Source organism: Schistocerca piceifrons, chromosome 7, assembly GCF_021461385.2.
Source record: "Schistocerca piceifrons isolate TAMUIC-IGC-003096 chromosome 7, iqSchPice1.1, whole genome shotgun sequence".
Taxonomy (NCBI): Eukaryota; Metazoa; Arthropoda; class Insecta; order Orthoptera; family Acrididae; genus Schistocerca; species Schistocerca piceifrons.
Genome location: NC_060144.1, coordinates 399,229,613 through 399,245,754, shown reverse-complemented (window position 1 = coordinate 399,245,754; position 16,142 = coordinate 399,229,613). Strand labels below are relative to the sequence as shown.

At 40.3% G+C, this 16,142-nt stretch overlaps 1 protein-coding gene across 1 annotated transcript in view; it reads right to left on the bottom strand.

Annotated features, from left to right (window-relative positions):
- Positions 1 to 4,915: 4,915 nt before the first annotated feature.
- LOC124804612 (odorant receptor 43a-like) overlaps positions 4,916 to 16,142 on the bottom strand; it is a 68,646-nt gene continuing 57,419 nt past the window's right edge. The window contains exon 5 of the mRNA XM_047264810.1: positions 4,916 to 5,024. Coding sequence (XP_047120766.1) covers positions 4,965 to 5,024 — 60 coding nt within the window. The 3' untranslated portion in view covers positions 4,916 to 4,964. The remainder of the gene's footprint in view (positions 5,025 to 16,142) is intronic.

The window sequence follows — 16,142 nt, the reverse complement described above, 5'->3', positions numbered from 1 at the left end:
GTCTTTGCACCGGGCCATTATTCCCGCCCATGTAAATTGTTTTGTTGACTGCTTCTTCACATTTCGTGTTCTTATTTAGTTTTTCGAATATCGATTGCTGTGTATGCATCTCGAAGGTGGAAGACACTTTTCCTGGCACTCTAGACATGTGAAACATGTTATTTGACTTTGTAAATGATAGGGATGATTTGGAATCTGTTACATCACGGCATTGGTAGCAGTGAGTGGAAATATCAGTTTACTCTAATTTTCTTTTGTCCAGATTTTTCATGTAAAAGTCTTCACAGACTGGATTACTTTCCAGTTCCAGTGGTTTAGAGCACCCTCCACCTAGCTAATGTTTCGAGTTTCTGGAGAAATAATTTCCTGTCTACCACTTCAGAATTATGTTGCGCGAGTGATCGTTAAGATACAACTGTGTGCTTGATATCGAGAAGTACCGCATAAATGGTGTGATATTCTAGCAAATCATGTGAATATACATGTCTTCATATAATCACAGAGTCTGGAGATGAGTGCAGAAAAGTGAGCAAGCAAGGAAGTTGGTCCGGACCAAAATGAGTAACACGTTTGTGCCAAGGGGAAGCGAGACTGAATTTGTAGAACATTTCTAAGAGTGATTTTGGTGCGCTGAGGGCGCTCTGGTTGAGCATTGGGAGTGGATGACTTGTGACCGTTGGCTGCGGGAAAATATCTACTGATGTGAGGAGTATATACGGTGCTGTCTGTCTTCATGAATGATGTAAAAACAGGTGATGTTGTTTGACGCAGGATATGAATTGTATGTTTACTGCATCAACACGGTATGCAGTGATATGTTGCTGGGTTGGAGACCTGTTTCACACTCTAATGTTCATGCTCCTGTCCTCAGCAGGGAAGCAGTGTAATTGAGTAAGTGTCTTTCTGTATTTGACGATATGTAGGGGCACTTTGCAAGATCTAATTGTCAATGCAATATGGCGATCTGTGTAAAATAGCTTTTTGGCCAATGAAAGTCTCGTCTGCAGAGAGAAAGAACAGTCGGTTGGTGCTTCCACACCGGCTGCATCAGTATTTCGGAGGGTAAATTCGGTAAGAGCCAATCATGATGCTCGATTCATTCACACAACATCCTTTGTGCTGAGATATAGGAGTCTCTACATTGCAGTGAGAACATTTGCATATGTTGAAAGCAGGAAGGGTAGCACGTGACGGATATGGTGCCATGTTACGACCACAATGAAGAATGCATTTGGCGAGTTAATTAATTTGCATTAATTCGGCGTGGTTTTAGTGGTACAATAGTTAAGGGGACGGTGAGTGTGAGTAGGTGACATGGAGCAGAACAGGAGATTAAGTGCAAAACACTTGGTTAATTTGATAATTTTTATGTAATACTCAGTACAAAAGTTAAAGGGGTGGGTGACAAACAATAATGTTCCATAAATGGCGTTCAAATGCATGTGAAATTCGAGAATTGTACCACAAAACGGAGGAAGGACATAACTAATTACTTAATTATGTATCAAAGGCAATAGAATAGTTTAAGGAAATGGGGGTGACATGGAGAACCATGTAACTGAACAATAGGTTAAGTGCTGACAAAGAACCAACCATCAGGTTAAGACTCCTGGAGTATAGTGCAGAAACATTAGGTTATGCATCTTGTTTGCTCAATGTAATTACTTCTTTCAAGACTTACATCTTTCCAAACAGCAGAGAATAATGAGCAAGAGAAATCAATCCCCCACAAACTGATTTCTTTTATAAATAAACAGTATACCCTTGAATTTTCAGTTATGAGGCACTTTCTCTCCACCACCAGACCGCCGTCTTGGATTATGTCAGGGAAGAGACAACAGTGCCCTCTGGTGGCAGTACTGTGTACTAGACCAGTTGGACTCCAGACCTCATGGTGAATACACGGTTTCCTCCCATTGTTGGCCTCACCATCTTGAATTATGTCATGGAGTGGGCGTTAGTGCCCTCTGGTGGTAGTACTGTGTACTAGGTCAGTTGGATTCTGGTCCCCAAGGTGACTACACTGGATGGTTGTAGTGTCTATATTGTTTAACTAAATAGTGCATACAAAATGAAGACTTATGCCCAGCACAGACTGAATTCTCTTCCCACCATTTTTTAGGACGAGTTGGTGGTCGGGTGACTTAGATTAGTGGAGGTAGTCCAAGTGCCCTTTGTTTCCCGCCATTTTCATAGGTTAAAAGAGATAGCCCAATTGACCTTTCTTTACTGTCAAAATTCAAATTTCATGCCAAACCCTAGGAAGAAGTGGTGGTCAGATGACTTGGATTAGTGGAGGTACCACAACTGCGCTTTCTTTCCCACCGTTTTCTTTGATTAGTAGAAGTTGCATTGTCATGGTGGAATTTGAATTTCCCACCGTATTCTTTGATTAGTAGAAGTTGCATTGTCATGGTGGAATTTGAATTTCCCACCAGGGGGGTGTGGCAGGGGGGGGGGTGGCACTTTCCCACCATCTTGGATAACGGTACTTGAGTCATCAGCTGACGTCGCGGTCGCCATCTTGAATGACATCACCAACTGACTTCACAGTCGCCATCTTGGATGACGTCATCAACTGGTGTCAGTTGATGACGTCATCGCCGCCATCTTGGATAACGGTACTTCGGAAGTAACCACCTTGTCCCAATACTAATAAGGACTAGTAACTTGAAGTTACGCATTGTTTGCATGATGCAATCCGAAGAAAACGACAAGAATTGTGGCAAAACCACTTGTAGAAATTGCATCACTATAATGATCGCGCCCAAACTTCAATGCTTGTTAGTGTTTATTGGCAAAAAGCAAAACCATTTTGTTGCCTCGGTCTCCGTAATCAACGGACATGGCCTGCTGCGAATTCTTTCTACTCCTTATGCTGAAACAACTAGGAAGGACGTCGTTTTGCTACCATTGATGAGGTAAAAACAGAATCGTTGAAGGTGCTGAACACCATAACGAAATCAGAAGTGCTTCCAAAATTGAGAAAAGCGTTAGCAGAAAAGTGTTATTTCTAAGCGGGATTACTTTGATGGAGACAAAGTTCATTTCGATGAATATATAATGATTTAAAAAAAAAACACAAAAACTCCCTTTATTTTTTGATCATATCTCGTACATCGCGCTTTTACGAAGGGTGTTTCAAGCATTTGGAACCACAATTACACATATTGTAGAGATTTCTGAACTGAGTATCACGAGATGAAGAAAAATTGTTTGGAAAGGTGTTTTTAGCTTTTTATTTGATGTAAACAGCTTAATACCGTAAGAAACTATTTTAAGCTCATATCAACTGTTCAAACTGATCGCTAGTATCAATGCGTGCGTTATAGTGGCACAGAAAATTTAGCCACACTTTCTCAGGTATCTGTGTTGCCTGTTATAGAATGACACAGACATCTGAAACCTGCTTACTCGATCATTCTTTGTACTTGCTGGGGTACCCTCCACATTGTATTCTTCAAAATTTATATTTGTTGGGAATATTGACGAATATGTTATCGATGAACTCTCTCAAACACGATCCAATATTATTTCGTCAAACTCTACTGCACGCAAAACTGTCAAGAACGTTGGCCAGGTCTGTATAGTTTCCCGCAAATTTCTAATCAAGGTAACGATTGGGGGCTCCAGTTCGTGTGTTACTAGATGTTTCTCTGTACATTAATTGTACTGTCTGGGTGCAGTTTCGCCATACTTTAAAAGCATCGCTACAAATTCCTGAATAGAGTAATATTCAATTTTCGACAACTAGTCTAGATTCCTAAACACTGGTAAAATCCACAATGTAGACGCCCCTGACGATTATAATATTATATAAGTTATAAATGTAGGGCCACTATTTTCTACCCAGGGACCAGTCGTTAGTTACGAAACACAGGCAGTTTACAAACGCGTAACTATCATGCATTTTTCATTCAAGAACATATTACCTGAAATAATTTCCTTAACCCGAAAAACTTAGTTTAGGAGCCTCTGACGTCCGCTTAATGTTGAGCCTTCAAGTGTAGGACGTCCTGTAAATGAAGCTTTTCAAGTTGATCATTGTTTGTGGAGCATCATTCTGTCAAATATTTGTAATCATACAGCAACAATTATCACAATATTTGTGGTTACAACAATAGTGATAAACCTAAAAAATTATGATTACGGAATTCATGGAAAGCAACAATAACAACTTTCATAATTTCAGTAATTTTCAAACCATGTGGCACTTGAAAAAAATACGACAGAACAGACGAGGATGAAATAAAGATTTCAGTGAATGCCAGGGAAGATTAAGACACCTTCAGTTTTATGTTTCTGCAGATAAGAAAGGAAGGCAAAAGGTTACAGAGAATGAATGGACCGGACAGGCTTGCGGAATTCATTTCCCTTATGTGCAGGGGGAAGGCATTTAAACTTTGCCAGACGGCTTGGAACCCAATAACTTAACGCACGAGATATCTAGTTCCTCACCTTGATTTGATGACATACGATGAGTGATGACACTAAACTGTCTGCCTGAGGAGGACTAGAACGTCTACCATTCCACAGACAGCGCTCTTTCTCTCTTTTTGTTTTTTGAGCGTACTTCACGTACCAACTGTCTCGCAGAACGCGGTCTCATGCCATTATTGCTTTCATAAGCAGTTTTGCCGATAGTATTTTTGTGCTAGAACCTGCTTTAGGTCATCGGAACAATTACTTGTCCTCATAATGAGCAAAGGCTTCTCTTTACAGTCCTGAATGAAACAAACGTAATGGAGCAATTATTCAACTTAAGGCAATGAAAACTACAGTGAGAGGATTACTATAAATGAATTTTAGACAACGACGCTGCTTGTTTACGTTTTATCTTCATAAAATTAGTTTCTTTACACATTTTGTGGTAGACTATCTTTACTTAAACTACACTAATACAAAGCAGTAAGAAGTTGACGTCTGTCATCCGCCAGTTCAAATATTCATTTCCATGACTGACATTACCTCTTCCTCTGGAACTGGTACAGCATATTGAACATTGTGTACGATCCATTCAGTATCTGAGAGAAAGAAGTAAAACGGATTCTCTTTAATTATAGCATAATGAAAGTAATATGAGAACACATTGCATGCAAAGTATCAGTAAGCTTATTTCTTATGCTCTTACACCATACAGTTAACATAAAATTGTTTCTCACTCAGTAACTAAAATTTTCTCTAGTCAAAATATAAATAACTGAGTTATAACTAATCTTTATAAATACAAAGATGTTCTAACAACATGTAACGACAAAAACTTAGACATACAAGAATACAAAAACCAAAGTAAATATCAGCAAGTGCATATATTTTTTTCTTCCTCTGAGAACGAAACATGTAAGTTACAGCAAACTATCGTAGAACTGTTCTTTCCTTGTTTATAGCCTCTGTAGTAGCTTCTTTAACCATAAATCAAGTGGAGGATAGAACAAAACGAGTGAAAAAGTTCTACGGTGTAGACGGACAAAAAGAGTAAATCAGTTCTGCAGTGTGTAGAATGAAGATGAGTGTACAATTTGTCTGAATGACTTGCTTTTCAGAGAAATGTAATAGCAGTACGAGACAATACGCCACAATCTTTTGTGTTACTGGAATTGGTGGATCAACAATATAAAGTACACTCGAGAACACGCTACTTTGGAACGTTTATTGTATCCGTCATCTTTCGCTGGTCTACAAGATCCTAGAGTGGTTACTGTGGGTTTCACTAGTATTCTTACATAGTGATCGTCGCCAAACGTTTTTGCTCAAGAGTCAATAGTGACATTGCGGGAGGCACCTTTGACGGCATGATTACCTATCTTATTATTAATTGGCAACTTACATAAATTACTATGTCATGAGCCACCAATATACTATATATACTAAGGACGTGATAAGATGGTCGCCGGCCTCTAAGTGCTGGTCGTTAAAAGTCGGACCCCAGCTGCCATTGTGTCCCACGGGGACCATGGATATGGGTATCAAACAAACTGAGCAGACAACTTCCCGCTAACGATTTCCTCTTTTTAACACTGAATATTAGTTTTGAATATCAATACTAAATATGCATTTACTTCTTGGGATTTTGCCTCCGGAAGCGGGAACAGACTTTTGTCACAGGGGCTTTAGGACGCCTAACAGCATGATTATTAGCATGAGTACAATTAAAAGAAATAGGCAAGAGTTATAAATTAAACCATGACGAGCAAAAATATCTTAACGAGTATAAATGACACGAACTTGCGAAAGTCGGTGTACTGCAGTATCGAGAAGTCTACGTCATACTCAGCAAGTCATCTAATGGTGTGTAGCGGAGGGTACTTCTGGCACCAATAATTGACACCTATTGCTCAGTTACATTCCCGAATGGCACGTCGGAAGAATGACTGTCGACAAGCTTCTGAATTCGTTCTAATTTCTCGAATTTTCTCGTCGTGGTCATTATGCGAGATGTTTGTAGTTCGGCTCGTACGGGAAAGAACTGTTTCGAAATTTCAACAGTAAACCTCTTCGTGATGTACAATGCGTCTCATGTAACGTCTACCACTTGAGTTCGCAGCGATCTCTGTAACGTTCTCGCGCCGACTAAAGGATTCTGTAAGGAAACGCGCCGCTCCTCGTTGCATCTTCCCTACATCTTCTATGAGGCCTATCGGGTAAGGATCCTATATTGCTTAACAATAGTCAAGAATCTGTCGAATAAGTGTCTTAAAACACTTCCTTCTTGGATGAGTTGCATTTCCTTACGATTCTTCCTCTTAATGTCAGTCTGGCATCTGCCTTGCTTACTATTTGTTTTGTTTGGTAATTACACTTAAGGTCGCACTGGATAGTTACTTCTAGATATTTTAAAGCAGATAGTGTTTCCAGCAGTTTCTCATCAGTAGTGTATTTGCACGAGGTCTGTCCAAAAAATCCCGGAACATTCGTAATTTCGCGCCAATGTTGTGTTGAAGCAAAATGCCGTTGGCATGCATACACACTCCTGTGTTTAACGTGTAGCTGCCGGAAATTTCATTGTTGCATGTCTGTTAATTATTGTTCAGTGCTATACTGAGTAGAACGTTGTGTCATATAGTTTGCGAATTTCGAGATGGCAGAATTAGAGGAGCAACACACCTGCATTAAATTTTGCATGAAACTCAGGAAAACTTTTACAGACACACTCCAAATTACACAAGAAGCCTACGGTGGTGAGCGCTTAAGCCGTACTTGCTGTTACGAATGGTTCACACGGTTTAGAAATGGCCGGACGGAAGGAACAGATGACCATCGTTCAAGACGCCCTTGATCTCTGCCGACGATGCTCATGTCAGGAACGTCAACGAATTGAAGTCCGACTGTCCGAGAGATTGCAGAAGAGTGTGAAATTTCAGTTGGATCATATAAAAAAAAATCCTGACACAATATCTTGGAATGCATCGTTTTGCCGCTCAATTCGCCCCATGGCTCATGAGTCAAGGCCGGCCGTTGTGGCCGAGCAGTTCTAGGCGCGTCAGTCCGGAACCGCGCTGCTGTTACAGACGCAGGTTCGAACCTGCCTCGGGCACGGATGTGTGTGATGTCCTTAGGTTAAGTTAGGTTTAAGTCGTTCTAAGTCTATGAGACTGATGACCTCAGGTGTTAAGTCCCATAGTGCTTAGAGCCATTTGATCATGAATCAAGACCAGAAGGACCTTCGCATCGCAATCTGTGAAGAGCTTTTCGATCGCGCAAATGAAAACGAGATGTGCCTTAGAGAAAATCGTAATTGGTGATGAGACGTGGGTCTACTGTTATGATGTTGAGACCAAGGTTCGATGTTCAAAAGGGTCGGGAAAGGGGAGGAAATGGTCTCCAAGACCAAAAAAGTTCGTCAGATCAGGTCAAATGTCAAACCCATGCTGATAGTTCTCTTTGACTTTGAAGGATTAGTTCTTCATGAATTCGTTCTACAGGTACAAACAGTTAATCAATGGTACTATCAATTCGTGTTGCGACGTCTGCGAGAAAATGTGAGAAGGAAACGGTTCGAAATGTGCCGAGAAGATTCATGGCTCTTGGCAGCGCATTCGTCCTTGTTGATGCGTGACTATTACGCAAAGAAAGAAATCACTGTGCTGCCTCATCCTCCGTACTCTGCAGACATGGTCCCAGCGGCCTTTTTTTTTATTTTAAAAGTTGAAAACCCCGTAGAAAGAACGAAGATTTGCAACGATAGACAAGATAAAAGAGACCGAGCGAGGTGGCGCAGTGGTTAACACACTGGACTCGCATTCGGGAGGACGACGGTTAATCCCGTCTCCAGCCATCCTGATTTAGGTTTTCCGTGATTTCCCTAAATCCTTTCAGGCAAATGCCGGGATGGTTCCTTTGAAAGGGCACGGCCGATTTCCTTCCCCGTCCTTCCCCAGCCCGAGCTTGCGCTCCGTCTCTAATGACCTCGTTGTCGACGGGACGTTAAACACTGATCTCCTCCTCCTCCAAGATAAAAGAAAATTCGCAGATGGCGCTTCGCGCGATCCAGCAAGAGACGCACCAAGATTGCTTCCGGAAGTGAAAACGGTGTTCGGAGCGGAATATCAGTTGCGGAGGGGAGTATTTCGAAGGAGACCATGCGCAATAAGTATAAGGTGAGTGTAGAAAAATTTTGTGGATAAAGTCTTGGAATTTTTTGAATAGCCCTCATATAGTAGTGGCTTTCTTTTCCTATGTATGCGCAATATCTGTAAATCCCGTGGTGTTTCTAGCATATAGTGTGTTTATGCGTGGTTGCCTAAAGTTGTCTCCGCAGTGGGACTCTCACACCTACAAATGATTAAAACGATCCTGCCATTGACAACCATCACCTAAGAAGTTCCATAAGTATCGTGTTGTTGTTTTACCTCACTTCAGTTTAGCACATCAAACGAATTCTTCCTATCGAGATGCTACTATAATGAATAACAGCTTCGATACCATACATTATTTATTCTGAAAAAAACATATGGAGTACAAAAAATTGTAAAAATTTGGAGTACGCATTGTCACACTCCATTCTAAATTTAATTTCGAGGTTGGCAGAGCATACGTTTAACTTCCTTTTGACCGATGGACACGAAGTTAACAGGTGCTGATTAGAGGTGACAAACAGAAGACCTGCACCCTAACTATCGCATTGAGAAAAATCTCAGTAGACAAGCAAATGGAACTCAACATACTTATTGTGAGTGTTTCCCTGTCTGCCAAACCAAAGTGCACATATCACCTATTATAGTACGGACTGCAGTTACATTGCACTGATAGTCTGATCGTTCGGGCATTGGAAGCTGAACAGATGTACGTGACATACCTGTAATTCTCTGCCTACACAGTGGACGCAAGATGCTGTCCGCAAACTCCTAGGGCTGAAATTACCGTAGTACGAGAGAACACGAGCCAAGATTTCTATTTGCTCAGTAGTCACGAACTGAACGCGGCGTCTCGGGTTCGATTCCCGGCCAGTTCGGGGGTTTTCACCGCCAGCGAACTGGGTGTTTGTTTTGTCCTCATCATTTCATCATAACTGAGAAAAATTGCTAGGCTGGGAAGTGTAAATATTGGGAATTTGTACGGGCGCTGATAACCATGCTGTTGAGCGCCACACAAACCAAAATCGTCATCATCATCGTCGTCACGAACTGAAATTCGACTAGCATTCTTCCGAAAAGCAGCACTTTCATGTGTGTCAATCTCTACAGAGAGCTAAATAAGTGTCACTCGAGTGATAACAATAAGAACTCTATCCACAGAGAAACGACTTTCACGTGCTGCTTGTGGCGAAATCAACACTTCTCAAAATGAAACCACCTGATTCTCTCGCCGGCGTAGTGTCTAGGTTGAAGCCCAGATGGAATTGCCTTCGATCGATCTCCATAGGGAAGTGTGCCACGCGGCGTTTACGTTTGCGCTCAGGCGACGAATCCCAGCGCCCGTTACAAAAAAAATTACCTTCCACTACATCGATCATGTATCTGCCAATCACCCGAAAAATTGAAAAAGAAAACAGTCAAGAGCGCAGGATCATTTATTAAAACGACCAGTTTCGGCAAGTTTCAAAGGCCATACTCAGATTATCAGCCCTGTGAAGATACGTGAGTGCTTGTTAATTAGGGCCGTCAGCATTTACGTAACCCATACAAAGATCAGAAATACTACAACTTGACATTTGGCTGGAGCTATACATTACTTGGGCCAAGGATCAGAAACGCTATAGTGTGATGTTTACCCATTTGGTTGGAGTTGGCGTCGTGGTGAACAGCTCTGTGTGATGACAATGGCAACTGCTACTAGTGGCTGCCTGCCAGGAGTTAAATACAGTATGAAAACGTACGAATTTGTTGCATTACATCACCTGTAGTCAATGGGAATTTAACTTACGTAAATTACATTATAATTTGGGAATAAAAAGTAAAAAAAAAAAAGAAATAAAAGAGGTCAATTGTACGTACAGATTCTTCAAATGTAGCTGTTCATACAAATAATACAAGTCTTCAATAATCTTGCTATAAATTTATCAAAGACTTTAAACAGAAACGCCAATAGAAACAGTCGTAGGATCGTTGAATGCCAGTTGGTGACGCGTCTTGGTACTTCTAGCGACACTGATTCCATGGAAATATGGTAGGATGGCTACTGGTAGTCAAAGAGACGCTGTAATATGCCGTTTCCATGGAGATGCTGCATGTCGGCCACAGGCGACCTGATGTATGGGGGACACTGTTACCATAGAGGCGTCGTTCAGGTGGCCGTTAATGGCTAAAGATGTGTTTATCGGACGCTGTTCCTAGGAAGATGATGCAGTTGCGACAGCCGTTAGCCGCCGTAAATGCATCTAGAAAACGACGTGAGAGCTACGATGAATGCACCCTACATCGAAGTAAATACCACTGCAGGTGTAAGTTGAAGTTATGCCATGCTGCTTGAAGTTATCAGCACTAGAATGCTCGAAAGAACAGTGAAGTCGTAATTGGGTGGGAGGAAAATAGGAATGCCAAATAAGTTACAATATGAAAGAAATTATGTAAAGCATGATGTTCTTTTTTAAGTTTAAGCTTAATAAAAAGAATAAAAAATATGAATTCTTAATGGTGGCAAATTTATAACAAGTATATTGGAATTATAGGATGAGTCAAGTGATAAAAACTATTAAAATATTTGGTTCTTTCTAAAAATCCTTAATAACAAACATATAGATAACAGTCGAAAAAATGAAGAACGAAGAAGCAGTAGCCTTTCCTATATTGTATCTCCAAAAAGTCGAGAAAGGCTATTTCTTGAAAATTTCTAGCTCTTGCAATGTGTTCAACAATGTTGCTGTAGGAATAGTATCCAAATTCCAAGGCTATGGGTAATATTGCCTTCTGCCAAATGGGTAAACACCACATTATAGTATTTCTGATCCTTTGTACACATTATGTAAAGCTCCAGCGAAATATCATGTCACAATATTTCTGATCCTCGTATATGTTATGTAAAGGCTGACCTACCTAATTAACAAGCATACTGTGGTCATAATCTGAAAATGACCATTTAAATGTGTCGAAACTGGTCATTCTAATAAATGATTCTGCAGTTTTGACCGTCTTTTCCAACTGATCACTAAGAACAAATCGTTGCTCCCTCCTTCCCATTTTGGTTAAAATTATGAATGCTTTACCTTGACAGGTTTTTGCATATTTTAAAATACTGAGAACCAAAAATAAGAAATTAAATTTCAAAATTAGCTTCAACAAGTGATGTTTAGCATCAGATCAAACATGAAGTGCCGAAAATTAATACTAATTCTCATGTTTCCTCCTTTGGACAATGGAAAAGCAGCATCCTATGGATGAAATATAAAATTAGGGATGTCTATAAAAAGAAGGATGATTTGGAACTCAGAATGTACATCCCTCACTCAGTAATCAAATGTCCCTACTATTACTTCTATACTGAATAACGAAATTTATGAAAAATAAATTATATATGAGAGTGCATTAGTGAGAATTACAGCAAAATTAATCTTATCAATCAGTAACTAGAGGTTCCCTTTGACCAACCTCCACAAACCAATTTTATCCATGAGCATTGAATGTAACAGATATCCAATTTTCTTCTTGCAAAATGACATTACTCACGAAGGGGCGAAGTATAATTTAACTTCCACATTAGATCACTCAACCATAAAATGCATTATTGCTTATGTTAAAATTACCCCTAAATGCGAAAAATTAAGTAAACAAGCCACATATAAAACTGCTATTAAAACCAAATAAGTAATAGAGAAAAAGAAGCTGAAAAACAAAAATGAAAATCTTCAAGAAATAGAGTTAATGAAAGTATTAATGAGAAACTGGAATCACATCACTCCAGAATTACAAAAGTGGATAATGGTAGTACTCTGGATATAATTAAAGAAGGAGAATACATCTCCAAGACAATTAGTTGTCTTCACTGAGAATATCCTAACACAAGTATTTAAAGAACAAACCATTAAGTTTCAGTCCACAATAAGAAAATTAATTTATGACAATATTTCTTTTATTTTTATCAGAAGATAAACAACAATTAAAATGTGTGAACCTACAATTGCTTAGACATAGTTCACAAATTAAATTACAGAAGACTGAACAGCCAATATGCCCCCTAGTTAATAACAGTAACTGCCCTTCATATATTCTCAAAAAAAAACTAAATGAAATTTTAATAGAATTTTACATCTTTGGAAATAACTCAAATATCAAAAATATTTATGTTTTAACAACAAAAATTACCTCTAACTGTCCCACCTACATTTGTTTCACTAGACATCAAGAACCTATACGCAAATATTCCAATAGCCAGAATTATTGGTATTATTAAAAACAATATGCTAAAACACAGTATTATGAACTGTGAGAAACAATGGAATTCATTAAACTCCTTCAGGCTACATTAATCTTGAACAGTTTTTCTTTCGACTACAGGGCTTATAGATAGAATGATAACCTAGCAATGGAAAATTACCTCAATTGCCAATATTTTTGTGAGTCATTTAGAAAACACTTTTTTTTTGGAGAAAACCTGCAAATTTTCAGAATAATTGTGTGCTACAAATGATACATAGATGGCATACTTTTATTATAGAATGGATCAAGAGAAGAGTTAAATAATTTAACCACTGTTTTGAATGATGCATTCCCAGATATAGCTTTCACACTCAAATATGAAAATCAAGGAACCATAAATTTTCAGGACCTGACCATGTCTAACAATCATCATAAACATTTTCTTTCTATTTTTAAGATACCAACAAAAAAAATGGTTCAAATGGCTCTGAGCACTGTGGGACTCAACAGCTGTGGTCATCAGTCCCCTAGAACTTAGAACTACTTAAACCTCACTAACCTAAGGACATCACACACATGCATGCCCGAGGCAGGATTCGAACCAGCGACCGTAGCAGTCGCGCGGTTCCGGACTGCGCGCCTAGAACCGCGAGACCACCCCATAGGGAACATAATGCTTTACATAATTTCTTTCATACTGTAACTTATTTGGCATTAAGTGTTTTCTATTCTTCTCCCACCCAGTTATGACTTCAATGTTCTTAAGAGCATTCTAGTGCTGATAACTTTAAGCAACGTATGATATAACATCAACTTACACCTGCAGTGGTATTTACGTCGATACAAGGCGGATTCGTCGCAGTTGCCACAACGTTTTCTAGTTGTATCCACAGAGGCCAACGGCTATTGCAACTGCATGATCTCTCTAGGAAAAGCGTTCGATAAACACATCTGTAACCATTAACGGCCGCCTGAATGACGTCTCCATGGTAACAGCGTCCTCCAGACATCTCGTCACATGAGCCCGTTATGAAGTGTCTCTATGGAAATGGTACCTTGCTGCTTATCTTTGTCCACCAATAGCCATCCTATCGGTATTTCTATGGAAACGGCGTCTCAGAAGTGCTAAGAAGGGTCACCAGGTGGAATTCAACGATCTTACAGTTGGTCCTATTGGTGTTTCTATTTTAAAGTCTTTCATAAATTTGTAGCAAGATTAGTAAAAACTTGTATTATTTGTTTGAACAGTCACATTTGCACAGTGCTAGTTGCCCAGCTAGCCTATTTTTTTTACAGTTCATTCAAAAGTTAAGTTATTTACGTAAGTTAAATTCCCATCGGCTGCAGGTGACGTACTGCAGCAAATGCGCACATTTTGGTACTGTATTTAACGCCTGGCAGGCAGGCACTAGTAGAATTACCATTGTGACCACACAGAGCTATTCCCCACGCCACTAGCTCCAGCCAAACGGGTAAACACCACGTTATTGTGTTTCTGATCCTTGGTACACGTTATGTATAGCTGCAGCCAAATATCACGCTTCAGTATTTCTGATCTGTATTTATGTTACGTATAGGCTGACTTCCCTGGTTAACCAGCTCTATCATATCTTTACAGAGCTCATAATCTTAAGATGACCCTTGAAATGTGCATAACTGGTCATTTAAATAAATTATTCTGCAATGTTAGGTTAGGTTAGCTTAGGTTAGATTAGGTACCATAGCCGTGCGGAGTAGCTGCGCAGTGTGAGGCGCCTTGCCACGGTTCGCGCGGCTACCCCCCGTCGGAGGTTCGAGTCCTACCTCGGGCATTGGGTGTGTGCAGTATCCTTAGCGTAAGTTAAAGTTAGATTACGTAGTGTGTAAGCCTAGGGACCGATGACCTCAGCAGTTTGGTCCCATAGGAACTTACCACCACCACCTGAAGCTCATATTCCTTTCAGAAGATTTGCTGGAAGTTTCCATTGCCCCTCCTACATCCTTAGCGCACCGCCAATCAAAAACGCGTCTCTACTTGTTGGTGGGAAGTGTGCCCCGGCACTTCTGTAAGAAGATTCCTTGGTGGCCAGCTCGTGACCGTAGTATGTGAGCTCGCACTTTCCTTCGCACTAAAAAGGATTTCTTTTTGCCTTGTTCTGCCCTCGACGCTTTTTTTCCACATACACATGCCGAATTTTTTTTCTGCCCACCGGAGTGCTTCCTCCCACCTGCACTGTCCATTCTACGGGGGATCTGTGGGCTCTGGCTTTGTAAATCGCCACCTCCTCGCTCTGTTCTCTCTCAGGGAAGTTTATGATCGCCCCTGCAGAACACGACAACGCTTTTCCCAACCCGTCTAGCCAATAGCGGTTTCTGAGGATAGCCCACTTCGTCGTTTCTGTCAGCACTCAGGTCTAACTCCCAAACATGGAATACTACAGAAATTGTTAGTGCATAGCGCTAGCCAATAATAGCCAGTGACATGTTTAATACTCTAATTCTGCATCGTAAATATAAATCGAAAAGAATTAAAAATAACATTAAATGTATGGTGGCAAAATTTGCTGCCTTACATATCTTACATTTATTTACGTCCAGGTTAACTGCCAGAGCCTGCCCCATCCATCAATCCTCTGCTGTTTATTCTGCAAATCTATATTGTCTCCTGGCGTTGCTACTATCTTATAGGGAACCGCATCATCTGCAAATAGCTTTAAAGAGCACCCGGCGCTTTCTACTGTATCATTTATATACAATGTAAACAGTAAGGTCCTGTCACATTTCTTTGAGGTATTCCGAAAATTACATCTGCCGATTTTATTCCTTTAAGAGCGATATGTTGAGTTCTATCCACAAGGAAGTCTTGAATACAGTTGCAAATCAGGTCTGATAGTCGACGAGCTAATATTTTTTTCACATAACGTTAGTATGCGATGATATCAATGCCTTCCTGAAGTCAAGGGACACAGGATCAACCTGAGCACCGTTGTCTACAGCGCTACTGAGCTCATGGAGGGACGTAATGAGCTCAGTTTCGCAGTAGCTCTGTTTGCGGAAGCTATGTTGATTTTTAGAGAGGAGATTCTGCAACACATTGATGTCAACGATATAGGTCTGTAGCTGTGTTCATGTGATCTAAGCCTTTCTTGGAAACGGAAATGACCTGGGCTTTTGTCCAGTCGTTATGTACCCTTCGTTGCCCCAGCGATCTACAATAAACTGCTGGTAGAAGGGGAGAAAGTTCTTTCGCGTAATCTATGTACAATCTTACAGCTACCTCACCTGATCCTAATGCCTTTCCACTACTAAGCGATTGTAATCACTTTTCTACACCACGATCGTCTATCTCAATATCTGCCATTTCGACGTTCG